The sequence below is a fragment of the Argentina silus genome (genome assembly GCF_951799395.1).
Source record: "Argentina silus genome assembly, chromosome: 2".
Classification (NCBI taxonomy): Eukaryota; Metazoa; Chordata; class Actinopteri; order Argentiniformes; family Argentinidae; genus Argentina; species Argentina silus.
Window position 1 is genome coordinate 12204480 of NC_139656.1, and position 27696 is coordinate 12232175.

The 27696-nt window shown below is 42.8% G+C and overlaps 1 protein-coding gene across 2 annotated transcripts in view; it reads left to right on the plus strand.

The window, feature by feature from the left end:
- Nucleotides 1-27696, plus strand: part of pknox2 (pbx/knotted 1 homeobox 2) — a 57662-nt gene that overhangs the window by 23526 nt on the left and 6440 nt on the right. For both annotated transcript variants that reach the window (XM_083690217.1, XM_083690218.1), the window contains exons 3-6: nt 12516-12623; nt 13903-14039; nt 25730-25901; nt 27446-27631. In XM_083690217.1, coding sequence (XP_083546343.1) covers nt 12537-12623; nt 13903-14039; nt 25730-25901; nt 27446-27631 — 582 coding nt within the window. In that variant the 5' untranslated portion in view covers nt 12516-12536. The remainder of the gene's footprint in view (nt 1-12515; nt 12624-13902; nt 14040-25729; nt 25902-27445; nt 27632-27696) is intronic.

Consider the following 27696-nt stretch of genomic DNA (forward strand, 5'->3'; position numbering starts at 1 on the left):
CATACTGCACAGCATATCAAATCTATTTACACAGCAGATGCACAATAGCCATTATCAACTGTTGAATTTGAGCATCATTTCACATTTCAACACCCACCCACCATCCTTATGTACAAACCTATCTAGCAAGATGATCCGAGTTTGTGTTACATACAGTATTTAGGATTCCAATCACAACAGGACTCTGAGACAATAGCACAGGTGTTAGCTCTGATGCTACGACACTTGAGACACCTTAGCTGCTGAACAGGGGTCAGATTTAAGTTGGGGGAGGTTAACGCTTGGCATGTTTTGTTGACATTCTAATTATATCCAGTATGCAAATTAGTCAGGCAAAATAAAGTTGAGAATTGTACCATCTATTGTTACACTTTAGTAACATCAGTATACAATATGCTTACAGAAATAATAATATTTGTATATGTAAGTGTGTAATACAGTACTGTATGTGTAGGCAAGATTGTCTAAGCAATTTTTGGCCCCCCAAGGTACTTGTAGTTCCCCAAGTGGACAGCACGTAAAGATACACAAAGAAAACTTGCATAACTCCCATAAGAAGGCAAAATCAGGTGCTTCCTATTTACCTACAAGTCACCGCTTTTACCCAAACGGTGACAGATATACAGGAAGAATGGAGGGGTTGCACCATGGGTTTCCATGGTAACAGGCTTCCTGTGAAAAGGTCACCATCAGAGGCAGTCTCAGAGAAGGCACAAGAGGATTATGGGGGGATTTGGAGGGGAATAAAATCAGTTTTATTCTCTCTTTTTTTATGCATTTCTTCTTAAAAAATAATTCCAATGATGATAAAAACATTGGATTTGAATAGCCCAATTACACGGCTCCAAACAGAAAGGGTCCCTCTTTTTTCATTATTATTTCTTTATTTTCTTTTGAAGTCAGAATTGAAAAGGCGAGAGTGGTCGACAGCTCACGAACGCCTCAGCTTTGTGCTAGCCGCTGATACGTTGGCGCCTGCCCCCTCAATCACTGGCGGCTCCCTTCCTCTCTCCCCTCCCTCTTAAGTCATTTTAATTAAGTCAGTCTCGCTGGCGTGGCTGGCAAAGATAATTGGAGTGGATTTTGGGTGCCATTTACTCTAAATGTCTCCTGTTTCTTCATTTTCTTTCGGTTTACACCCCCCCACCCAACACACATCCATCCCCCAGTCCTCATCTTCTGCCGTGGAGCTACCTACCCTCCCTTTCCTTTTTCCCTTCCATCTTATATTCAAACGTGAAATATGGATTAACCTTGTCTGCGCGGTAGGGGTGGCACGCCGGGGAGAACTTTCTGTGAATTGCAAATTTGGGCAGTCGCTGCAATTTATTTGAAATGGCAAATCAGGCGATGCAATTTATTTGAAATGAGCGGATTCTTTGAACTTTCCTCTTTGGAAAAGTTTCATTTTCTCACTGGCGAGCAGATACTGAAAACTTAGTAAGGCATTTCTACATACTTGAATTGCCAATCTAAAAGGCAAGATGCACTTTGATTACCCTTTATGTTAGTATCAGGGATATAAGCAATGCCTTGATCTGAAAGTACAGTTGCAATTGTCTTCAGAGTGGCATGTTTGATTTCACATTGTTTTCATGTGTAGAGAATAATAATCTCAAACTTTTAGTCAAGCACATTTAGTTAATTGTCTGTGTTTAACCTTTGACTCCAAGTTTGGCAGCTCAGTCAAGTGCCTTGATGTGTGAATGTTGTGCCAGACAGTACCCAGACAGTACCCAAAATAATGTGAGAGCGGGTATAGAGATTATGTTATTTGTGTTGTCTATATAGAGTGTTAAGAGTGTACTGTGTGCAATGTGTAGTATGTGGATGGGTGTGAAGTATGTGATTTGTGCCGATTGTGAGACATGAGTAAATGAATACTACATGTTTTTACAGTGTGGTGTGGTGTATGTAGGTTGTATCCGCCTGTGAGCAGAAAGTGTGTGCTGTGTGCCATTTGTGGTGTGTGCATGTGGTGTGTGAGTTTTGTATGGTACTGTATGTTACGTGTGTGTGTGTGTGTGTGTGTGTGTGTGTGTGTGTGTGTGTGTGTGTGTGTCTGTGTCTGTGTCTGTGTCTGTGTCTGTGTCTGTGTCTGTGTCTGTGTGTGAGTGTTAATTGTATTCAGTGTGTGGCATGCGGGTTGTGTATTAGTGTTAAGTGTGCAGAGACTCCTCAAGGAAGGCCCCTCTATCAATCACAAAGGGTTGGACTTGTTGCTGAAAGGGGGCTACGTTGGGCCACCCATCCAGCAGTCCGCTCAGGGGAGATCCAATGTCCTTAGTGCTCTAATGCACTCCAGATGTCCTGTTTTCTGGATAAAAAGGGGAAGAAGCTAGAAGCAGCTCGCTGGTGGGAAGACCCTGTTTCGGCAACTCTGCAGACCCACAAGAGGGTAAAAAAAAAACTAGCGCTAAGCCATGTATGAAGAAACAGACTTGATTTAATTCATCTCCCCATTCCCCATCACATGAGTCTTTTGACTGTAATTTCAGACAGTGTTGTGCTTTTTGCCTTTCCCACCCGTACCGCATGCACACATGTTACCATGATCACATGGATCTTCTCAACACAGACATACCAGCCTTGATGAGCATTTGTGCAAAGTAAATACTCAGAGTTGTCGGAATATGTAGGACTTTTGAGTTTGCGGACTTGAGGGGGGAATATTTTTTTTGTTGGACTCTCCTGTGGATTGGCTTGCAGACATTATTCTCGACGGAGGCAGGCAGACTGAGGGACTTCACTTGTTGATGCACCTGCAGCTCGGCAGAGCTGATCGTTGGCGCATGATAGCTGAGAGGCTCCATTGGAGTTTTCCATTTAAAACAGCATGGGTAATACTGGAGTCCCCAATGTCTCTCTCTATTCTCTTGTGGTGCAGTGGTCTCTCGCCATAACTCATTTTTTCTTTCTCACCCTCCCTTTCTGTCTTCCTTTTTTGATCATAGTCTACGATAGTCTTCAAGTCCTTTTCTCTCTGTTTCTCCGTCACTCTTTCTTTCATTCCATCTCTACCCCCCCCCCCCCCCCCCCCTCTCTCTCTCTCTCTATCTCTATCTCTCTAACCCAACATGTGATTCACTCTTTCTCTCCCTGTGGCATTTCAGAGAGGAAATTTAATATTGGATTGTTTGGTGTTTCCAAGGATTCCGCTTGGCTAGCGGGTCTCTTGCCCCGACAAAGACAAACATCAGCTGTCGGAGCCAAGAGCAGCAAACAGCAGCGTCAGCCTCATTATTCCCCTTCTTATTTTGGGTCTCCAGCAGACTTTTTTATCGTCTGTTTCTTCCCCATTCTCCTGGCTCACCATGTGCCCCCGAAACTCCCTATGGTCTCAGTGATTTCAATGGACAATTAGTCATTTACTTTCCAATAATTTTGAAAGGAGCACCAATGCATTGGAGCTTAATTTCAGAATGTGTGCACCATCTCTTCTTCAACACAACCAAGCAGGTCACTAACTCAGAGTGTAAAGGAACACTGTCACGTTACAAACTTCTGTGTAACCATTTCCCCACATGTCACCTGTCTCGCCCAAAGCTCCACATGCTATAATAATCCCACCCCTCTATGTCGGCAGTTCTTCCCTGCCCTGACCAAGGGCCTCATCTCAGGGCTGTGATACGTGCCGACCTGGGTGTCCCCCCCTTCCTCTCTCCCTCTTAGGCTCTCAGCGCCCTTTTGAAATGGAACCCCACAAACCTCCCCCCCAACCCCCCACCCCTCCGACAGGAATCTGCTGACAATCAAAAAGGATGCCCGTCCCAGACGCTACACCCCACCACCACAACCTCCCCTCCCCTCCACCCACCTGCTAATCTCCCCTCTCATTAACCCCCTGCCGGTCTCCTCAAATACTTCCTCGGCTGTTCCTTGTGACAGAGGGTGCGATGGAGGGATGGAGGGATAGAGGGAGGGATAGAGGAGTGGAATCCTCTGCATGCAGATGACTTGGTCCCCTTAATCCCCCTCCTCTTGCACCCACTCTCTCCACGTGCCACGTGCCTGCCAAGGACAGATACACTGTGTGCCCCTCTCCCTTCAGGGGGTACCAGGCATGGGAAGTCTTGGTGCCAACCTAGTCAATGTGAGATTTACCCTCTGTGTCAATGTTGTGTGCTGGACACATAATACTGTCTCTTAGAGCTGGTCTAAAAAGAGACAGTATTAATAAGTGCACAGGGCAATTCATACAAAGCAGTGAACTCAGTTCAGTCAACATGGTTCAGTCCATGAGACAATTGCGCCATGTGTCATTGTGTATGCTATGTTTAAAATGTAGTCTTTGTGCATGCTTTGCCTGTTCAATATGTTCATGTAATGAATGGTGCACACAGTACAGTGGATTTTCTCTGAGTTATTGGATTATTGAGCTCCAACCCTAAGATTGATCCAGCACAGTACATGTGTTACCTGAGCTAGGCCTCATTGGTAATATAGTCCAGTCCCTATGTCATCCAGTTGTTTGTCACGTACAGTACCATGCCACTACCTAAAGTTTAACCGGAGTGACACAGACGATGCTCACTCACACTGCGATAAGGAGGTATCCATTTAAAAAAGGCCTTGCAGATCTCTTAGCAGATAAGCCACACAATGTCCCCCTGCCATATCACTGCCAAACATGAGAGCGGAAGAAGAGAGAGAGAGAGGGAGACCCCGTGCCAGCTAATAACATCAAGATGCTGTTATATTCAGAGTTAACACAACTCACAGAATGAAAGTTATGTGGCAGTGCATACAGTGTGCAGTGGGGTCTGAAAATGGAAGTCCCTGAAAGTACTATTTTAACTGGATTTGAAAGTGTATAAGGGAGTAAAATGTGAATGCCTAAAAATGAAGGAATTTGGAAGGAATTAAATAGCAGAGGGCATTACATCATCAGGTCATTCATTGTACACTAAATCATATACCTAGTCATGATGCACATGTTAGATATATAGTATAGTTTACTCTGTTCATCCAAGGTTTTGCCAATGCAGAGCACAATGCAGGCACAGGCATTAAACACAATCTGTCAAACAAGCAGTGCCAAACATTGATCAAGATCAAGATCAAGATTTCTTTATTTGTCACGTGCATACAAGTATACAGTGAAATGCAAAAGTGACAGTGCCACAGAGTAGTGCAACAACACAATAAGTTTTAAAATACAATAAAATAAAAATAGAAGTACTAAAAAATATACAGTATGGACAGTATAAACAGTATAAACAATATGAACAGTATAGCCAGTAAGCAATATAAATAGCAGATGGATGATTATGTGTGTGCATATGTGTTAGAATGACAGTGCATGTGTGAGTGACTTGAGGGGGGCACTGGTGGGGTCATCGTTGACAATTCTGATGGCATGGGGGAAGAAACTCAGTCTTAGCCTCTCTGTTTTTGCTGCATGACAGCGGAGGCGTTTTCCTGACGGCAGCGGCTGGAACAGTCCATGTTTCGGGTGGTGAGGGTCCTTCATAATCCTGTATGCTCTGGTCCTACACCTCCTGGTGTACAGGACATGGAGAGGGGGGGTTGGAGCTCCCATGGTCTTTTCTGCCAGGCGTACCACCCTTTGCAGAGTTCGCCTGTCCTGGGCCGTGCATTGTCGGTTAAGGGTAAAGGTCAAACCAGTACCTTATACTGTTCATGCACATGTTTTTAACGTTTGTATTTTTGTGTGAAATGTGTATCCCTCTTGTCTATTTAGAAAAAGAACATACCTAATTATAATAAGAGCTTTTAGCTATGCTAATAAGGTTATTTGCATGCGAACCATTCCGCCTTTGGGGAATTAGAGACATTTTCACCACACTGTAGTTTCAACAACACCCATTTTAGTCAAGACTCTAATCTAATTTTAAAAAGCAGGACAGAATGCAATAAAATCCGAATCTGTAATATCCAAACAATAATTTGCATAAATACAAAGAAAACAAGAATTGGAGTCAGATTGGACGAGTGATGCTGTTGTACAGACCGAAAAAGCGGTGTGTGTTCCACACTACTATACCCCAGGGAAATCGCAGTGTGTTCATTATGTTTGTGGGGCATATCTGCTGTATGAAGGACGTTCACATCACATTCTCATTATTATGAACTTGAATATTAAAGAACAAGTTTGAGAGGTCATTCTTTGAAGAAAGTTAATTTTGTCTGGGAGTTTGACTGGTGTGTCTCGTGAGGAAAGCAATGGAGCAAAGTGGGGAACTAACATATTCAACTAACATTTGAGTGCAGGCTGTTTGTTAATTCACTTTCCCAATGAGAAGTGTATTCTGTATTGATTGATACAATATAAGCATTGTAGCCGTTGTGCCGATATGTTGGTGAGCCTACAGTCAATCAAGCAACATCAAATCTCTCACTTGTGAAGCCCTGAAGCTCAGTTTCAATACAGTGAATTCTGCTGAAACATATGGCTATTAATGTTTATGTATCTCAGTGTACTTCACCAAGCTACAATACAGCATCAAAACCATCTCCATTTCATTGCCGAAGTACAACCCCCCAAAGTGAGTGAGTGAGTGAGTGAGTGAGTGAGTGAGTGAGTGAGTGAGTGAATGAGTAAATGAATGAATGATAACATGAATGCTAACTAAGGAGAGGTGAGGAGTAGTGATGTTGACAGAGAGGTGGGTAGAGGGGATAGTGGGAATCTCTACAGTGCCTGCTACTAGTAGAGGTTAATGAGGTGGACTGGGAGATGTAGGCTAGGCTTCCACCTTGTGTTGGGCTCCTCCTAGCCTGGGGGGTATGTGGCTCGCAGACCACTGTTGGGTCTATACTCGCCTCTGGCTGTGGTGTGGTGTGTGTGTGTATGTGTATGATGGGGGGGGTACTTGTGTGTGTGTGTGTGTGTGTGTGTGTGTGTGTGTGTGTATGTGTGTGTGTCACTATGTACATGTGTGTACAGTGCCCCCTTCCCCAAACCTCATTACAACTAAGCCCTCCCCTCTCATGTTGACGAACCATCATATTTTGCATTGCAAATCTGCATAACAATGAACCATGATTGGATCCATATATTCAGGACCCACAATTTATTTATTCATCCTGGCTAATGCTATGACTCAGGACATTAAGATGCATGATATCTGGTCTGCATGACACACCCACCGCAAATGTTATTCATTGCATTTCCAGGTCATCTTTGTAACCAGGAAACTCAAACAGGATGGACTAAATGGGATCGGGGGGAATTCGGAAATGGCACTTTGGCTCGAGCAAATACAGAGGTGGAAACCTCTCAGGGTGGTTTTCTCATTCATGTTCCTTAATGTGCAATTGAAATCGACACACTTCTCTTCGAGAAGTGAAGTTCAGAATCAGTTCAAAAGCACCACATTCCGACATGTTCTTCACACAAGTCAATGGGTGTTTGTATCAAAGTCCTGCGTTGTGCAGCATGAAACAGTCATATGTTGGATGGATTTCTAACTAAAGCTGTGTTATCCTGTTGATATTTTGTCAATACATTATGTGTGCTGGATAGATTGACAAAACATTGTTAAACAGATGTTTTCCTTTGTAAATCTGCTCATGAGTATTTTGATGAAGTGTGTGTATGTGTGCTGTAAACAAATTTATTCAAATTGAAATACAGAAATATGTCATTTACGTAAGTATTCAGACCTTTTGGTATGACACTCTTAACAATGATGCAAAAATCAAATCCAAAAATGTCATCAACAAGTCACTCAATAAGTTGACTTGAGTCCATCTAAATGCAAGGATAATAGTTCATGTGATTTTGGAATTAATATATTAGTTTTTATAGGGTCTCTGATTTGTGTAGTATAAATGACCATTACAGTTTGATTTGATTTGATTAGATTTGGTGTGTGGATAAGCTAGACAGGGAGAAACTGAGACAGACAGCAAAACTGAGAAAGACAAAGCAAGATAGCTACAGGAGCAGATAGACACTATGGAGCTCTCTCTCTGCAGCCAGCCTCATCAATAGCTTCAGCCCCCCAGGCGCTTGTAGAAATTAGCCCCTGTTATCAGACAAGCTAACGATTGTGGTCAAGGGTCATGTCGAGAATTATCGATGACATCTTTAGCCTTTTCTCAGCCAGGAATTGCAAGAAGCGGGACCCAGTGGGGAAGCGGAGCGATCGAACAAACTGCACATTCCTGGCACATAACACAGACAGTATAATGTCACCGGCACACAACTCCTTTGCATTCCACCCTAAAAATCACAACATGGGCACAACCACTTTAAAACAAATTAAAATGATATGGTCTTTGAGCTCAGGTTTGGTAAAGCCTAGAAGGCTTTGTTTGCTTTTAGTTAGAGAGTGTGGTTACTTACTGTAGGTTGCAGGTATGTTCGGTCGTCTTATGAGATCTACAGTGATCATCACAGAGGTCAAGTGTATACTGTGGCATAGACTTTGAATGGACTTACAGCAAAATCACCTCATAAGATGTATTGTGGCCATTTTGCAGCAAAAATGTATAAACATATCTGGTCACATGATATGGGAGACATTGTAAGGCCATGTGTGGACAGGAGAGGATGTGATGACACCATATGTGATGGAATATGTATTTATATTTCAATATCAAGAGGTAAATGGGGTCAAATCATAGTAAGGCCACTGATTGGCTTAAAGTCAGTATGTAGTGCTGTAGGTTGATTTTACAAAAAAATGGAAACACTGGTTGGAAAATGAAATTTATTTTCGTTTCTTAACAACATGCACAAACCTGAATCAGATTAAAAGGGTTAAATTGTTTATTTTTGTCCATGACACTATGGAAATTCACAAAATCCGTTGATGTTTTTTTGTAATAAAGGTATAACTTCACTTTATATAGTTTTGTAAATGCTTGACATTGAATTTTGGTATTGACTACAGGCAATTCTCCACTGATATGAATTTCACATTCTGTAACATTTGAAGTGTGCTTTTGTTACAGTGAATAGCTCACCTTTTTGTGGGGCAACATAAAAATAAAGAAAATAAAAGCAGGCAGGTGTTATGTGGCTCACTTTGTAGCCATGTACTGTACCTATGTGTTGGTCAAGTGCGAATTGTAGTTTTATAGTCAAATTGTTGTTATAGTCAGATCTTGTTAATTGGGTCTATTGTGGTGCTTCTGTGCGCATGTGAAAAATGTGTGTGTGTGTGTGTGTGTGTGTGTGTGTGTGTGTGTTTACGCGTATTTATGTGTGCACGTATCATGGTTATGTGCTTCAATACGGCATTAGGTACTGCATTCCTCGAGGGATGGAGACTTGAGAGGCCGCCTAAAATACTATGCAATAATTGGAATTGCTTTATCTTTAGTCTCATCAATTAATGTGCAATTTTCCATTTAATTACCAACTCGCTCCCTGCATTTGCAATTAAAATGAGGACAGATAACAGAGAAGATGCCTTTCAGCTGATACCATTTTGGAATGAGAACACAAACCAGGAAGTGCAATCAGTATACAATATACACACACACACACACACACACAATTTGTCCAGTTTTTACCAGAGCTCGTTTGATGAAATATGCTATTTCGGAGTCAGGATCCAATTGGGAGGGCTGTAAGACGCAGGCCAGTCACTTATAGGATATGTGTGCCTGCACACGATAGTAGTAACTGGCAGTGTGTAGTAATGATAGTAAAAGTGTTTTTGTTTGCTAATTCGTGTTCCTAATGGTCATGTTTGCTAATACCTCCCACTCACAACTTGCCCTTACCCCAACCACTTACAGTTAATGCCTAACACTAACCACTCAAAATCAATGCCTAAAACTGCCTAACCACCATGTAAGTCAAAATACTACGTAGTTGCATTGCCAATGTAGTGTTGTTTTTTGTCCTTTAGTAGTTCTGCATGGAAACTCACAGATTCCACACTTTAATCTGACGAGCACATTGTGGTGGCCTTGTACTATCATTACTGCATGCAGTATGGTATGGTAAAGAATGAACACATGGTAAGGCCATATCTCAGATCTGTCTCATTTGTCAATGATTGTCACTTCGATCCAAAGTATTTTTGGACATACAATCTTTCTAAACAAGCAACAACTACCATCATAAGCTTTCTGGGTTTTCATCATGCCCCACAAATAATATAAACAAAACCTCCAACTTTTTGACCAAGCTAAGAAAAGACTTGTTTGGTTTGTCAGCATTTTTAAATTCTAGCCCTTTCTCACCCACTCCACAATGACATGACATGGTTTAGTCCAAAGGGACTCATTTGTTAGACAGGTTTTGCTATAACTCAGAAACTCAGTCGACTCCTTCACTTCTGACTGCTAACAATAATCTCTCTAGTCCAAACATTTTGTGACAGAAGATAAATATCAATCACAGTATCCCTCCCAATTTTAATGACACTGGCAATTACCATGACTCATATTGTGCAGGCTATATGATTAAGTGATTGAGAGCAGTGTGTTTGAGTGTAGCTGCCAAGAGGCTAAACCTGAGGGGTCATCCTAGTGAGCGCATACTAACAGGAGACAAGGCAAGGGGATCTCACTCTTAATTCGTATGAAGTCTTACAACCCAGGTCGTATGAAAAGCTACGAATGCGAGTGGACGATCTCAACGTTGCTGGTTCATTTTTTTTTGCTCATGTTTGCTAATGGCTTTCCCTGACAAATTACCCTAACCTTAACCACTTAAAGTTAATGCCTAATACTGCCTAACCACCACGCAAGTCACATTCAAAGCTTTTCATACGGACCAGGTCGTAAGACTTCATACGAATTTAGCGTGAGATCCTGTTGGGCAAGGAGCACATAGCCTTGGTCAGCAAGTGAGGTATTAGTGAGAGAGACATGAGAAAGTGAGAGCTAAGTAAATGAAATGATTGAGTGTACAGTACGTAAATATGGTCACTAGGTAGTTGGTGAACATATGTACACTACTAAGTGAGTGGTGTATGATATTTATTGCAATTGAATTCATACACAGACTATTATGGTGTAATATTCAGATACTATATACATAAGACACTTTCAGACAGTGTACACATATAGCCGATGGGCTACATGGATAGACCATTACACAGGTAACCTACTGAGGACTGCCTGTTGTGTTTGCCTAGATACAGGTATGGAGTGTGTGTGTGTGTGTGTGTGTATGTGTGTGTCTATGCCTGCGACTGTGTGTGTGTCCTCAACTCCAGGGACCCTAACCCAGAGCCAATTAGCTCTTAGGGGGCTCCATAGGGTAGAGCACACAACCCTGTGGGACTCCTCCAGCTCTGGCCAATGGCAATTAGTCCAGTGACAGGAGCTTTAATTAGCCGACTGATTGGCTAGGTGGTAGTACCAACCAGGGAAACTAGGGTTCTGCGGTGCCTCATTATGGGCTGTGTTGTTGTGTGTGCTGTAGTCTTAGCTCAATGTCACCTGAGCTGCCATATACGTTACTTTGCACTGTTTCAGCAATTTTGGTGTCATAGTTTGTTATACTGTATTTAACTACATAATGCAGTTTAACAGTTCTGTTGAAGAAAGCATGTGAGTGAGAGCTACACTAGGTGTGAGTGAGTGAGTGAGTGAGTGAGTGAGAGAGAGAGAGAGAGAGAGAGAGAGAGAGAGAGAGAAGAAAGTTCAGAATTGTTCCCTTCTTACAATATTTAATCATAGCACCACCTGGTGGCTGGTGCTGAAATAAAATGGAGAACCACTTTTCACATGTGTAAGGGAGTTGAGATGGTAAACTCACTCCTCAAGTTCAAATACCCCCACCTGCGCTGTTGATTTATTAGCTTTTCGACAGCATAGCTTGTTTACGTCGGGTATTTGAGGAGACGATCACGTGTGTTGGCAAGTCAGAGGTCACAAGTTCGAGGCTCGGTTCGAGCAAGTCGAATTACGGAACTACTGTTTGCAACAACTTGACGTCTGTTTCATTGGTGCCTGATCCGGATCCGGATCCGCAGCTGGACTTGCTGTGGTGTTGTGAGTTTAGAGGGCTGAGTGTAACCGAGTTCAGATGGTATACTCTCTACTCAAATTCAAATACCCCCACCCGTGCTATTGAATTGCTAGCTTTTGGATAGCGTAGCTGGGTAACGTCTGGTATTTGAGGAGACGGTCACGTGTGTTGGCAAGCCCGAGGTCGCAATTTCTAGGCTCGGTCAGAGCAAGTCGAATTGCCGGGCTACTGTTTGCAACAACTTTCTGTTTCACATGCTCACTATGCATTTCAATTCTAACTTTCCCTACAGCAAGTTGGAATTTTGTTGGCTTTACCACAAATAAAGCACATGAGTGGATGATGTTTTGCTATTTTAATTGAATTGCCCAAAAGTATGGGCTTTTAATTTAATTATTGTTGATATTAATATTTTTTTGGATTATTGGTCCCACATTCTGTAGCTTTATCAAAACACTGCATTCTTTTCAGGCTGTCAGTGAACCTGTGCCTGGGTAATATCAATGTCAATCTACATATCTATATCTGACTTGTGTCTTGCCTTGTGTTGCCCATGATGCTTACATGACAGATGTTACTAACGTCCTGTCTGTTTGTGTTGAACCTCCAGGTCTCCATGTGAAGCTGTCCAATGATGCAACATGTGTCCCCAGCAGCAGCACTGACAATGATGGCCACTCAGAGCGTTCCTCCACCATCGTACCAGGAGAGCCAACAGGTCAGTGCCACTAGTGTTCAGTTCAGCACTCAGTATCAGTATTACATCTAGGTGATGTAACATCAAGGCAACTTTGATCAAGTTTGCACATGTATTGTAGCAGCCTTGTGCCTCCCACGTCTACTTTGACGATACAGGACTTGACAATGACACTTGCCCGCTGGCCTGGCGAGAGCCAGTGAATCTTCCAAGCTAGTATCCCGCTGAGCCAGCAAAGAAGTTAATTCTTAAAATTATGTAATTCTTAGCCTGGCTAGCATTGCATATATTCAATTGTATAAAAACAAACAAGACACAAAACTGACCTTAGACCAATTTGTGGTGAGCAATGCAGTGGTGGGAAGTAGAGCAGGCTAGTCAGAGCTCCTCCCACCCTCCCCCTCTAGGTCTCCTCCACCGTCTCCTTCCGCCCGGAGGATTAGTGCCAGGGGAGAGCTCACGAGCTGCAGTCAGCACTCGGCAAATGCAAATGAGAGCTAGTTAAGTGTGAAGAAGCTCATTTATTTCCCATTTGGAGCCGGGATTAAGACTTGAAGCTTCCTCCCCCAAAACGGGGGGAGAGGGGGAAGAGAGATGTGGGGGAGGGGGGATTCTCATTTCCTGAAAGAGAGAAGAAATGGGGGTGGGGGACAGGGACGTGCACGGGGGGGGGTCGTTTTTTTGGGGGGGGAAAGCACCTGCCCTTACATAAGTCTATGCATGTCCCTGGTGGGGGACCTTTATTGAAAATAAGCTTTGTACACAAGCAGGCCATCATCTGCTAATTTCCAATCTTCTCTAATGCAGTTTGGTGTGTATGGTTCAAATAACCATGAAAGAGATTTCAATCTCATACAGTTGGGTAGTGAGATTCAGTTGCTACTGTTTGTATTTAAGGGATATAAAACCCATTGACAGCATTACAGTTTGTATTTGGATAACACTCAGCATGTTATTGTACATTTTTCTTTACTGTTAATTTATGTTTATTTTATTTTTCAATCACGGATCCTACAGCAGTACCATCAACAATGCATTTACAACAACAATCTGACAAAAAAATAACAACCTTGAACAACTGCAGAACATGCTGAATCTGATAAGAGGGTATGATCTTGGGTGCCAGTGTTAACTTTGCAAGTGGAAGCGAGAGCAACTTGGAGCCGTCTATAGTATGACAAGACTTCATAATAAATAAATAATAAATTTTATTTCTGTTGGGAATAACCAAACCTGATAGTGACTGAAAGGAAAGCCTAGTATCTGTAGGTCACTGTGGGCTTGGTTTATCATTCCTCAGATGACGGGCACCAGTCAACAGAACTCCAAGGCCCCGCAGGTCCACATCCCAGCAGCCTCAGCAGCTGGGAACACCCCCGTCAGTGTGACCCTTGACCCCCAGGCCCAGCTGGAGTCAGACAAGCGGGCTGTGTACAGGTAAGATGGTGGTCTCACTTCAGAAATAAAGCATTTTTAATTGAAGAGACATTTCTTATTGAAGAGACCTATGGACTAAACAAAGAGACCTGTATGAGTGGTACATACTTGGGGCAAACGAGGTAGGTTTCCCTCCTTGTAATGTCAAGTGCTCTCATATGAATCTGAAAATGCTATATGTATATGGTCCATCAATACACAACACCAGAATCTCCTCACTTACTCGTTGACTCTGGTTTGACAATTCCCCAAAGTTGGCCTTCATTCACTACACAGGAGTGCTGTCCAAAGTGAGCAGCGCATAGCCATTGGTTATTCTCTCAACCAGTGCCCCTCACAGAAACCCCCACACACCCCCCTTCCCTCGGAAATGCCTTACTCAGTTGGGTTCGCCCCCCTCTAGGCCACAATTGAAATGATTTTTGTCAAGGTGTAATGCAAGGCATGGTTGCCTGGGTACAAGGTTACTGGTCCATTAATCCATTAGACGAAATACCTCTAAAAACTAAGCCAAGTGATAAGGAAAATCCCCAGGTGTACCAGAAACCTTTAGAGGAACCAGACCATAATGGAGATCCCATTCTCGAGCTTGCTACAGTAGGCCAGTGTTTAAAAGGTTCATACTGCCATCGCAACTGTGGGCTTCCTCAATGCCGCTGCTACAGCAGACATGAGTTGTGAAGTGCTGACTAAAGCCACCACAAGGTGGTGAGAAGAGCTGTGAAGGATGTTTGAAAAGATTCATCCTTCTGTTGGTATAAATTATGGACAGTGCTGACATTATTGGTGTCAAATAATCACTGAAATAAAAATGAGAGAATGGTTTTTGATTGCAGAGCTTTGCCTTGTCAGCTAGATTGGCAAAATCAAGTTTATTATAGCAGATCAGCTCATGATCTGCTCATGATCTAACCATCAAGACTGCTAAAAGGAATTACAGAGGCAAGGTCGAAACATATACTAAACACTATACAGACGATTACAGACTACAAACAGAAAGCTGACAGCTTGGGTATTGATGCCGCAATAATCAAGCTGAATAACTTCTATGCTCAGTTTGACTGCAACAACACAGCCTCCCATCAAGGCTCTCGCTGCTCGCAAGGACAATGTGCACGTGGCAGACGTGAGGAAGGCTTTTAAGCGCATCAACACCCGCAAAAAACAGACGCCATCCCTGGCCGTGTCCTTAGAGTATGCACCGACCAGCTGTCAGATGTCTTCACTGACACATTCAATCTATCCCTGTCCCAGTCTGTAATCCCCACCTGTTTCAAAGCAACCACTGTCATCCCAGTCCCCAAGAAGAACAAGGTAACCTGCCTCAACGACTACCACCCCGTTGCACTCACCCCAATCATCATGAAGTGCTTTGAGAAGCTGGTTAAGTCGCACATCAACTCATCATTACCTGCCTCTCTGGACCCTCTTCTTGCATCCCGCCACAATAGATCCACAGATGATGCCATCGCCTACAGCCTGCACACCGCCCTATCCCACCTGGACAAGAGGGACACCAACATGAGAATGCTGTTCATCGGCTACAGCTCAGCATTCAACACCACTGTCCCCTACAAGCTCGTCACTAAGCAAGCTAGTAACTAAGCTACCAGCCATTCAGGACCTCTACTCTGAGAGGTGCAAAAGGAAGGCTGGGAAGATCATCAGGGACCCCAGCCACCCCAACTACACCCTGTTCTCTTTGCTACCTTCTGGCAAAAGGTATCGGAGCATCCAGACCCGGTTCAACAGACTACGGAACAGTTTCTACCCACAGGTCATAAGCAGACTGCTCAACTGATCACCCCACCCCTAACCCCCTATGAGTCTGGATTTCTGCTGTGACATTCAGATGGTAGGGTCAGAATTTGGCGTAAACAACATGAAAGCATGGATCCATCCTGCCTTGTATCAACGGTTCGGGCTGGTGGTGGTGGTGTAATGGTGTGGGGGATATTTTCTTAGCACACTTTGGGCCCCTTAGTACCAATTGAGCATCATTTAAACGCCACAGCCTACCTGAGTATTGTTGCTGACCATGTCCATCCCAAATCTAATGAACTTGTCCTCTGCAGCAGAGGTAACTCTTGGTCTTCCTTTCCTCGGGTGGTCCTCATGAGAGCCAGTTTCATCGTAGCGTTTGATGGTTTTCGCGACTGCACTTGAGGATATATTTAAAGTTCTTGAGATTTTCCGCGTTGACTGACCTTCATGTCTTAAAGTAATGATGGACTGTCACTTCTCTTTATTTAGTTGAGTGGTTCTTGCCATAATATGGATTAGAACAGTAGTCGAATAGGGCTATTCACTGTATAGAACTGTGTACCAACCCTACCTCTGCACAACACAACTGATGGTCTCAAACACATTAAGAAGGCAAGAAATTCCACAAATTAACTCTTGGCAAGGTACACCTGTTAATTGAAAACCATTCCAGGTGACTACCTCATGAATCTGAGAGAATGCCAGAAGTGTGCAAAGCTGTCATCAAAGCAAAAGGTGGCTACTTTGAAAAATATAAAATATAAAACATATTCTGGTTTGTTTAACACTTTTTTGTTTACTACATAATTCCATATGTGTTCTTTCATAGTTTCATAGTATTAATCTACAATGTAGAAAATAATAAAAAATAAAGAAAAACCATTGAATGAGAAGGTGTGTCAACTTTTGACTGGTACTGTGTGTGTGTGTATATATATCTCTATCTCTATATATATATATATAGCTTTTTCAGTTGTGGGCACTTTTTTGTATAAGCCATGTTACACAGCATTAGAAATGCTCTATGCAAGTGCAATACAAAGCACTTATGAAAGTGATATATGGATTAGATAGTCGCTGCTCACTGAAAACTAAACATCTTTGAAAAACACCCTCCTCTCCAACTCATCGACTTGAATATTAATGTACTTTCATAATGGTCTTATATTATCTATTTATGAAGTAAATTATTCACCAAATACAGACCTTTTTAATATGTTCAGCAATCCCTAACTCACACAACAGCAACAAACCGCTAGTTGTGTCTAAGTTACCCTCCAACATTATCCTCTGTACAGTTAACGGTGATGACACTGCACATTCTTTGCTCAGCTTGCTGCCCTGAATCCCCGGGTCTCCCTACGGTTATTCGCTACTCTTGTCTGAGTTGGTTCTAGCCCCATGGTTGCCTGGGCGCAGCCCCCAAGGCAAGCTGCTGTGAAGGCCTCGCCAAGCCTGGGGCTGAATTTCTAAGCTCCTCTGAGAAACAAGGCTCCCTTTGATGTGAGTAGCCAGCCTAAGGGTGGCTGCGGGCGGTGTAAAACAGACAGACTCAGCCCCAGACCCACACTGCCTGTTAACAGCTCCTACCATTCCCTCTATCCTTTCCTGAAAATATACACACACGCGCACACACTCAAACAAACAAACAAACAAACACAAAACCCTTGCACATGAAGGGTATGAAATGGGCAGATTTGTCTTTTCATCCTCTCTGACAGTATAGATGTTCTAAATATCCACAGGCAGAGTGTACAGCTTTCTGTATCTGTCTATATTGATCATCTCCTGGTGAGTTCTCACGCCATGCTAAAGCACAGCACACAACACGTCACTGCAATGCTCAAAGTTAACTTGCAGTTACTGAATATGAATATCCATTTGTGGTTAAAGACCAAGGCTTTGTCCAGAAACAACCCTTAACCCTGATGCCATAAACAGTTTGGTTGATCTGAAAGGATTCAGCACAGTAGGTATAAGCATGATCTCAGCTCCCAGCTTTTCTTTTCACCTTGTTCAGAAAGCCTGGCGAAGTTCAAGGCAGAAAATGAGTTAAAGATGGGTGGAGACCTGTAATGTGATTACCACACTCAAAACAGACCAATCATTTTCATTGGTCCCCACTTGGGTAGTGTTCCAACAACCAATTGATATTTCCATTTTAACACATGTAGCTTGCTAGCAATGTTAGCTAACGCTGAATAATTTGCTCTTCTCAAGCCAATCTAAATGTGACCGCTTGCAGCCCGCACTCCATTCAAACAAACTTTCCTTTCAATTTCCTATCAATCCTTCAGACTTCCAAAAGACGAGTGCTAAAGAGACTAGTCTGGAAATGCAAGACTAGTTTAAGATAATGGGTATTCCAGAGGGCCTATTAAGCCTATTAAGAGGGCAAAGTGGAGCTACTACAGTACCATCTTGCTAATGTCTAAAAACGTGAATCATAGAAAAAGCTGATTTGTTATGATGAATCACAATCTGATGAATCAATCGATCCTCTCAACTTGAATAGGAAAATAGTTCTCCTCTTACTTGTCTTATAGTTGTGTGGCCTTGATAAGTAAATATTGCACTATAGTGACTGAGACACAACTATAAAGCTCTTGCTAAATCAGCTTGTACTCAAATTTAGCTCCAAAGCCACTGTCTCCCACAACGGTGGGATGATGCAAAGTAAACAAATACATTTTCAGTCCAAAAAAAGGGCTGCTCCTCCCATGTCTTTGCCTCTGCACACTGTTCAGGGGCTGGAAAATTTCAAAGCAGAAGAGAGTTGGAATTAGCATCGCTGTAATTTTGCTCAGGAAGTCAGGTTTCATCTTTAATGTTTGTGCACACGTCAGTTCTTTTGCTAATTGCAAGAAGAATGTTTTGTCTTGCCTATTCTCTTCGCCGAATCGCTTAATTATTAACATGGTCAGTATAGACTGAGATCACAGAACTGTACAGTATCTTATATAACATTCCAAACACACAAACTGAATTTAGTAAGAGTGCTTTTAGCTATACTGCCGGAACATTTTACAAAAGCATTTGAAACTTGACCATTTTATTTCGATTGGCCAAGATTGATGGGCTGTTGGCCATGGAGTGCACATGCTTTTAACCCATGTTTTTAACCCTTCATCACAAGGAAGCCAGCTCTTTTAAATTATTCTATGCTGTACTAAATGTTAGATACTGTGTTGTGTTTTCTGTGTCTGTGTAATTTTTGTGTATGCTGCCTTCTTGGCCAGGGCTCACATGTAAAAGTGATGAGATCTCAATGTGACTTCCCTGGTTAAGTAAAGGATACAAATGAATAAATAAATAATGGAATCAATGTGTGATAGCGTAATTATCCTAATGAGTTATGGCATTCAATGCTCTGAATTCTGCTTGAATCCGTTAATTCAGGCAGTGATTGCATGCATGCAAAGGATTTTTGACCAAATAGTAGACATGAGTACTTTATTTGGACATTATATGATTTTTCCAATACTTTCAGAGCCCTGAAATAGGGGGGGAGTATGTTTAAAAAAAAAAAAAAAAAAAAAAAAAGTTTCAAAATGGTGAACCCAATTTGAAAAAACCTCTCATTGAATTAAAGCTGAGAATCTCTTCTTTGAACCCATAGTAATTGTTTGATTTTAAATCCAAACTGTTGGAGTTAAAAGTATACAAAATCCTTCCTCTTTCCAATACTTAGGGAAGGCACTGTACATTATGATTTAGCCTAAAAAAGTGAAATGCATAGAAAACATGTTATATATGTGAAATATATATGAAATAAACAATGATGAAGTGTATCTTTCTGTATAAGCCCTAGTTTTGTGCATATACATTTGAGCAGGTGGCATACATATAGGCCTACTTAACCTGAAGCCTAAGACGTGTACAGCACCTGATATTAGTGGTAGGGAGTGGACCCCAAAATAGTTGACTCTCGACTCTTTGAAGTCTCCAGAGTCAGCATCGACTCCAGTTTTGAAAGGGAGAAACATTTACTCCCGCTGGAGTTGACTGTCATGACTGTGACTCCAAATTCCACTGCTAATTCATTTCTGAGACAACAAAAACGATAGATAATGTCTTGTAGAGAATGGTAATCTTCTACCAATGCATCGCTAGCCCAGTCAAATCGTTTTAAGCACATATGCACACACGTGACATTGCAGTTTCAGTCATTTTGGGACAGTTTGTTATTTTAGAGTCAGAGTTGAGAGAGATGATTCCATCGACTCTGAAAGTAATAGTCTGAGTAGGGGTCGACTCCCATAATCCTGGAGTCGTACACCACTACCTGATATTCCAAGGCAGACCTTTTCAACTTTTCCAGTTTTCAGCCACATTTGTCACAACCATATCTTTGTCAGGCACACTAAATCTCAAAATGGAGAGCAAAAAGTCTTACATGCCATAATGCATTTATTTCTATCTGAGTCTAAAGAAATTGGATTTCTGACATTGACATTGGTTCCATCCTTTCATTAATGGGCCCATAGTGTAGTGCAAAGCTCTGTATTTGGTGTATTATAATTCCCTCTTTTCTGTAGTGGGTCTTTGCTGAAAGCCTCTCTCATGTTGGTCCGCTGGTATTTTGCATTGAGACAGGATTTTAGACTGTGTGTGTGTGTGGGGATGTGGGATGCATATTCAGTCTGACACTTATTGAACTCCAGAGGGTGGAAGAATTCACAGAGAGATGAGGATTGAGAGGATTGTGTGTGTTTGTGTTTGTGTGTGTGTGTAGGGGGTTACCATAAAACGAAGATTCAGAGGCGCAGCAGAGAGGCAGGCATCCCATATCATACCCGGCAGGAGCGCTTTTAATTTGACAGGGCCTGGGGATGAGATGGGGTGTGTGGGGGTATTGGGGGGGGGGGGGGTGCCTGTGTAAAGTTGGTTTACGCTCACAGACTTCAGCTCCCGACATCCTAATGACTTGCACTGTTTGATGGCTTAAAGGTTTCCCTTTAAGAGGTCAACATGTTAATGCTAAAGTGCTGCTGGATGGAAGAGAAAAGTTTTGTTAAAGATGAGTGGTTCATGGGCTGGTCTCTGTCAGATATCTGTTTTTTATGAGTTGCTTCACTGCTTGACTCAAGTAGACTTTGGGATGAGAAAGGAAATTTGATATTGGTCGTGTCCCGATATTATTTGGTTGGAGAAGTTTACTTCAAAGTATATGTAAAAGTTGATATTGTCTTAATATCATGAGGAACGTGTGCGTCTTCGATGATGTCAGTAGGTAACTTAGTCTTGCCACGACGAGACGCCTGGCCATAAAGAAGCTCTGTTGAGATTTTTTTAAGATCAAAAACCTTCAGGGGATGAGTGGTTACTCCTACTGATGAATCTGGATCCAATGTAGGTGTGGCTCAAAATACGCATGGTGATTCAAACAAGGATGTTAATTACCGACTAGCAGCCAAGGCAATTGATTCCACTACTTGCAACCAATCAGATTGCAGGAGGTTAAGTGAAGCTATAACAACCTGGCGCACAAAGTGTCTTGGAGACACTTGGAAACGAGGCGAGAAGTACTTTAACTTTAATTTGTTCAGTGGTTCTTACTGGCCATTCATGTCACAATGCGGAGGCTTGTCGCACAAAAAGAGTAGTCAAAACTGGATCAGTGAGTGTGCCACGCTCTGATGAAAGTAAGGTTATACTCGAACCAATCTGCCTCCATCTCCCAAGGGTCCCTGCTTTGCTCTGTACCATCTATCTTGACTGGGCCTTTGTAACATATTGCTGCTTGGTTGTACAGCAGATAGATACTGTACCCCCCCATGCCAACACTGCCCATCTACCTCGCATTGCAGGCAAGGTGTGGTGGACAGAAGGGGTGAGGATGAAAGTCGAGAGAGTATGAGAGATAGAAAATAGAGGAGAGGAGGGGGGTATACGGCAAGAAGGAAAAGAGAGAGAGAGAAATGGAGGAGGGACGAGGACAAGGCAAAGAGAATGGAAGAAAGAGGGGGATACAGAGAGAGAAAAAAGGACAGGATTCATTGAGATGCACAGTTGGGCGGTCTGGTGTTAAACTCGCTCCGTGTGTGTGTGTGTGTGTGTGTGTGTGTATATGCGTGTATATGCTCCCTACGCAGGGTGTGCTTCAGACATGTAGCCTGGGGGAGAGGGCCTTGTCGAGAGCAGGAACAGCGTGGTTCCGCCACAAACTGGGTTCTAATAAAGCGCCCAGGCATACGGTAGGACTGATTAGGATGGCAAACATGGTGAACACACAGAGAGATCCCTCCCCCCCACCACCACCACCACATCACACTACTCCCCCCACCCATCCCCCTCTGCCCTCTGGGTGGGCTCTGCCAAAAGCTCCCCAACAACAACAGTGGCAGAAAATGTGGATTAGCAAACACCCTTGCTCTTTTGAGGGACTCAAAATCTCCAAAATGCTTTGATTATGAAAAACACTTGTAGTTGTTCTACTACCGTATGGAGAGTCACTGTTTCTTTGTTAGTTATGATGATCGGTGTTTCTCAACATTGAAGGACACATTTTTAAAAATAACTTTGGAAAGAAATAACACAATTGAATTTATGATCAATAAGATCACATTATAGCGTAACTAACTTCATATTGAATCAGTATGCATGTTGTGAAGGCCGTATGCATTTACATTTCCTACATGTACATTTCTGCAAAGTGTCAAAACTCAGCAAATGATGACAAGCCCAATAACTTTAATAACACATCATGCCTTCAATTCGCCTACGATATGATAGAAGGAGGCAATATAAAATAACTGTTCCCAATCCTTCATGTTTAAGTCATCACATACCCTGTGGGTTTGATTCATGGAGGGCAGTTTGGGCTTTTTGGTGGCCCAGTACAGGAGGAGACTTTGTGCTGACTCCCATTCGCTTCTTGTCCTGTAAATTCCTCTTTTATGGCCCCTGTAACGATTCCCTGGTCGCCCGTCTCCACTCCGTCGCACTGCAGATAGAACCTGGCTTTTTAGCACCCACGGTGGAGGTGGGGGGGTCCCATTCTCAACCTACACACACACAGAGACAGACAGACACTCACGCGTCCCATTCTCAACCTACCCACACACACACACTGACTGACATGAGACACACACACTCACGCATGCTTTACTAGCTTTGGTCATGTAAAGCCTTCATTCAATCACTGAGTGTAAACAACAAATGGTACCAATGATCAGCTTGGTGCCGATGCAACACACCGAGATGTCATCCAAGACAAAACAGAGCTGCTAAAATATTCAAAATTAGTGAAGCTTCAGTCTATCAAATTTAATTGAGGAATATTTCATTTGAATAGAAGTTAAGTTATGTTCTACTACATTTACATCCATTGAGCTGGTAAAAACGACCATGTTTGCTAGAGCTGGGGTCTTATTGGATTATGAAATCCTTTAATTGCTGTTGTTTATTGCTTTCCTTTTTTATTTGTTCTCTAACCTGGTGTTGGAGGTGTGGGTGAGTCAGACAATAACTATGTTGTGTACACTCCAGCCATATACATAATGCCCTTGCGTCCCAGAAGCCCTATGGTATAACTGCATGCTAACAGCCCTGTGTGTGTGTTTACAGAATGCACCACTGAGAGACAAGTCTCTGTAAGCTCTGTAAGATTGGACTCAAGGAAGAACAAACACTCAACTCCAAAACTGAAAGTCCTCACCACTGAGAATGAAAGATGAATGGAATCAACAGCCTGAGAAATTGTTACATATTTTTTTACTAAATGGTTACATTTATTTTTACACATTCAGCAATTGTAAACCTACAGAATTATTGCTTGCTCAAAAACAAGAGAACACTAACAATACAAGACTCAGTTGTATTGGATAAACCACCATAAGGTGATCAGGTGCTACAGGACCTCCACTACAAACTAGACATATTATTCATAGAAAGAGTCACCCCCTTACTAACCACTCCTCTCCCTCATTCTCCCCCAATCTTCTCCATACTTCCCTTTCTCCCCTTCCTCTGTACACTGTTTCAGAGGAAGGAAGTGGTTGGCACCTGTTCTGAACCCCCCCCCTCCCTCTCTCTCTCTCTCTCTCTCTCTCTCTCTCTCTCTCACACACACACACACCCTCTGGACGAGGCTGAGGGGACTACAGCTCTGTGCTCTGCGCATGGCCGTCTGTTTAGTATTCCTCTCACGTCTGGGCGAGGGAGCCGAATTAAATTGGGATCAGGCAGATTAAAGTCTAATATAGCGGGCTATTAAAGGCTGCAAATGAGAGCCATGGGTTAGAGCCAGAACAGAGGCCCACTACCAGCATCCTAGAGTAGCCCTGTGTATTACTCCCCTCCCTATACTCCTCCCTCATGCCCTGTGTGCTACTCCACTCCCTATACTTCTCCCTCAATCTCCGCCATGTCACAGACAGACAGACACACACACACACACACACACCAATAACACCAACAACAACATATGGTCCAGTATGTAACAATAAAGCTTTCTAAAACCTTCTTAATGGTTGTAATGACTGTGTTTCATTGGTAGCGATCAGGGAATGAGATCCCTTGAATGAAATATTTCATTTATGAACACTGTTTTGGTCCAGAAAAAAACGCTTTCTAAAATGGAGTGTCCTACCCGACACTCGGGTTTATATAAAAACATGTTACTGCCAGAGGTGTTCTAGGAAAATGGACTCACCGATTTTCACCTTTCTTTCTCTGTTGGCTGCCTCTTCGAATCGTGCGTGCATGCAGAAACACAACAGCTAATGTCCGACACACAAAGTCCATTTCGGGGAAAATATCAACAAACATTTTGTACACTTTTCAGTTAGCAATATTCTTATGTGACAATGACATATACACACTCCAATAAACATTCTTGTAACAAAATCTGAGACATTAATCATAACTATGTATTAACCGAGGGGGCTGTACTGATGGATCTTTTAACCGCATTACTGAGGTACGTGAACTTGGTGACATCATCCATAAAAGACAGATGATAGGTGATATTTAGGTGATATTCACTAGCATAGAAATCTTCTGGATGATATCATACACACTTAAATGGGCAATATGAGATTCAAACAACAATAAGGCGGTTTCCCCGCCACTTTTTTTGGTAAACAGCTGAGGGATGGGTCTGGAGAAATGTAAACACTCTCAAATTAAAATACGGAGCTATGGATGCAAGGACTGACCATCGATGACATCAAAATAATAGTTTGAACTGTGTTTTAAAGTTGTATTTGTTTACAAACAATGGAGTAAAACAAGCTCGTATTTTTGGTTCTAAAGGGGTAAGGCAGTTGAACTAAGCTCATTAGGCATTTATAAATTATGTTCTTCAAGAATCAATGGCTATATATCATTCATTTAATAGTAAAAAATGGATGTACCAATCCCACATTGCCCTTTTAAGGGTCGTCATATTGACCTTCATACCTTCAAACCCTTTTTAACCTTTTTTATACAGGTTAGTCTCATCGAGATAAAATCTATTTTTCAAAGGAGACCTGTTTATGTTCAAAATGTCCCAGTGAACATGATATAACGTTTTCCATTGACATTGAGTATTATATCTCATGGGTCTGTAAAACACTATATCTCAGGTACAATGCATAACATGTCTGTTGCACTCAAGTTAGCCTGCTAACAAGTTCTTTGTATGAAAAGGTATGAAACTAATCATTACAGCACAGTGGACATGCAGTGAAATACCCAACAAAGATTCCACTTCATCCACAACACATTTATATTTCATATAGTCTGTAAACTTGATACTCCAATATACATCCAATAAGGATGATTGAGATACTGTACTGAGTAGTCCTGCGTTTTCCTAGTACAATGGAAGCAATGTCACAGAATTCCAAAAGCGAGTATTTGACATATGACCCAGGTCTGATACAAAGAGTGTCCATTACAAATTCCAACCACCTCCCCCTGTCTTCCCATGTACCCAGACATCCTCTGTTCCCTCTGCTGGCCCTGCTGTTTGAGAAGTGTGAGCAGGCCACTCAGGGCTCAGAATGCATCACCTCAGCCAGCTTCGACGTGGACATTGAGAACTTTGTCCACCAGCAGGAGCAGGACCACAAGCCCTTCTTTAGCGAAGACCCCGAGCTTGACAACCTGGTGAGTTCTGTAATTTATTTTATTCTACTTATTTGTTATTTATTTAACCAAGTATGTCAAGTTAAGAATGCCTCATTTACACTGACGACATGGCATCTCAATAGTCTACACTAAGTGATTTGGTATTCATGATAATGATTTGCACTCTCTCAAACTCAGAGTGCCATTGTGCTGGAGTATGACTCACCATTCAACTGTCAATTACTTAATTTTCCTGTCTGCACTGATGTGACAAAATACGGGTGAAACCTGATAGGCGTCTGACTTATTGCTTCCTAAGTCCCATGTTTTCAGATCAGTGCAGAAGGAGAGGAAGATAGGAAGGCACTGAAGACTATTGAGATGTAGGCCTATAAGCCTTCTGTTGCAGTGGGGTTTCTCTATACACTATCTTACACTCACAGTTCCCCCTGCTGGTGGAGGCAGTCATCACATCAAGTACTCTCCCTCTCTCTGACTAGCTTTCTATCCATTTGTCTTTCTCTCACTCTCCCCCCCTTCTCAACCTCTCTCATGTACATGATTCTCTCTAGTGTACTCTCTCCTCTCCCTCTCTATACTGTCACTACCTTTGTCCACCCCCTCTCTCTGCTCTCAATTTCCCTTCCTCTCTATTCTTTTCAATCTCCCTAACCTCTCTCCCCCCAGTCATGTGTCCACCCCCTCCCATCTCTCCCTCTTGCCCTTCCCTGACAGCTAGCTGTAATTAGCAATTAGGAGGAGGGGAGTGGTGGGGATGAGGAGTGAATGAGAGAGAGAGAGAGGGGCAGAGAGTGAGAGAGGCACATATACAGATAGAAGGTCGGCTCTCGTCATTATAGGGGTGCTCGTCTGACAAGTGGTGAACAGTCAATTAATCCTGCATCTGTGTGCTTTACGAGGCACTGGTCGTGGGCAGCTCCCAGACGCAGTGCACTAACTCTTTCACAGGACAGTAACGCTACACCAGGGCATGAGATGAGTATGAGGCCCCTTATTAAACTATGGTAATTGGCAGATTTATCTCCTCCTTGGCCAAGCACTTTTCCACCCATTCCCATGTCCTTGAGTGCTGACCTTGAGTGAGAGTCCCGGGAGGAAAGCCTGGTTGGAAAGAGAAAAGACAGAAAATGCAAGTTTGGATCATAGTTTAGAAAATTATTGACAGGGCTTGACTTTCTCAAATAACAAGTGCTACTGCATGTCAAGGGTTCCATCTGAGAATGGTGAGGAACCGAGGTCAACAAATCTGTAATGCACAATATGAGGTTATCTAAATAAGGTCTAATAATGGTGATTAATCAGCAGAGAATGTGACATCAGACTTCAAAGTATAATGTGGCGCTAGCCTAGCATGCATTTCCCCAGTCATGGCCATGTTGGCCTAGCCCCTGGTTCCCTCAGATGATGAAGGCCATTCATGCGTTATGGATGCACCTTTTGGAGCTGTAGAATGCATGAGCTAGCCTAAGGTGAACTACCCTCATGTAGCATGTGGCCTGTAGCCTTGCATGTAGCTACTCCCCAGTCCTTGACCATGCTGGCCTTGCCCCTGGTTCTTTTAGATGGTGAAAGCCATCCAGGTGCTGCGGATCCACCTTTTGGAGCTGGAGAAGGTCAATGAGCTCTGCAAGGATTTCTGCAACCGCTACATCACCTGCCTCAAGACCAAGATGCACAGCGACAACCTGCTCCGCAATGACTTGGGTGGCCCTTACTCACCCTCCCACACCTCCCTCAGCCTGCAGCAGGTCAGAGATGGACACGTACTCTTTCTTTCTCTCTCTCCCTCACTCACACACACACACACACACAC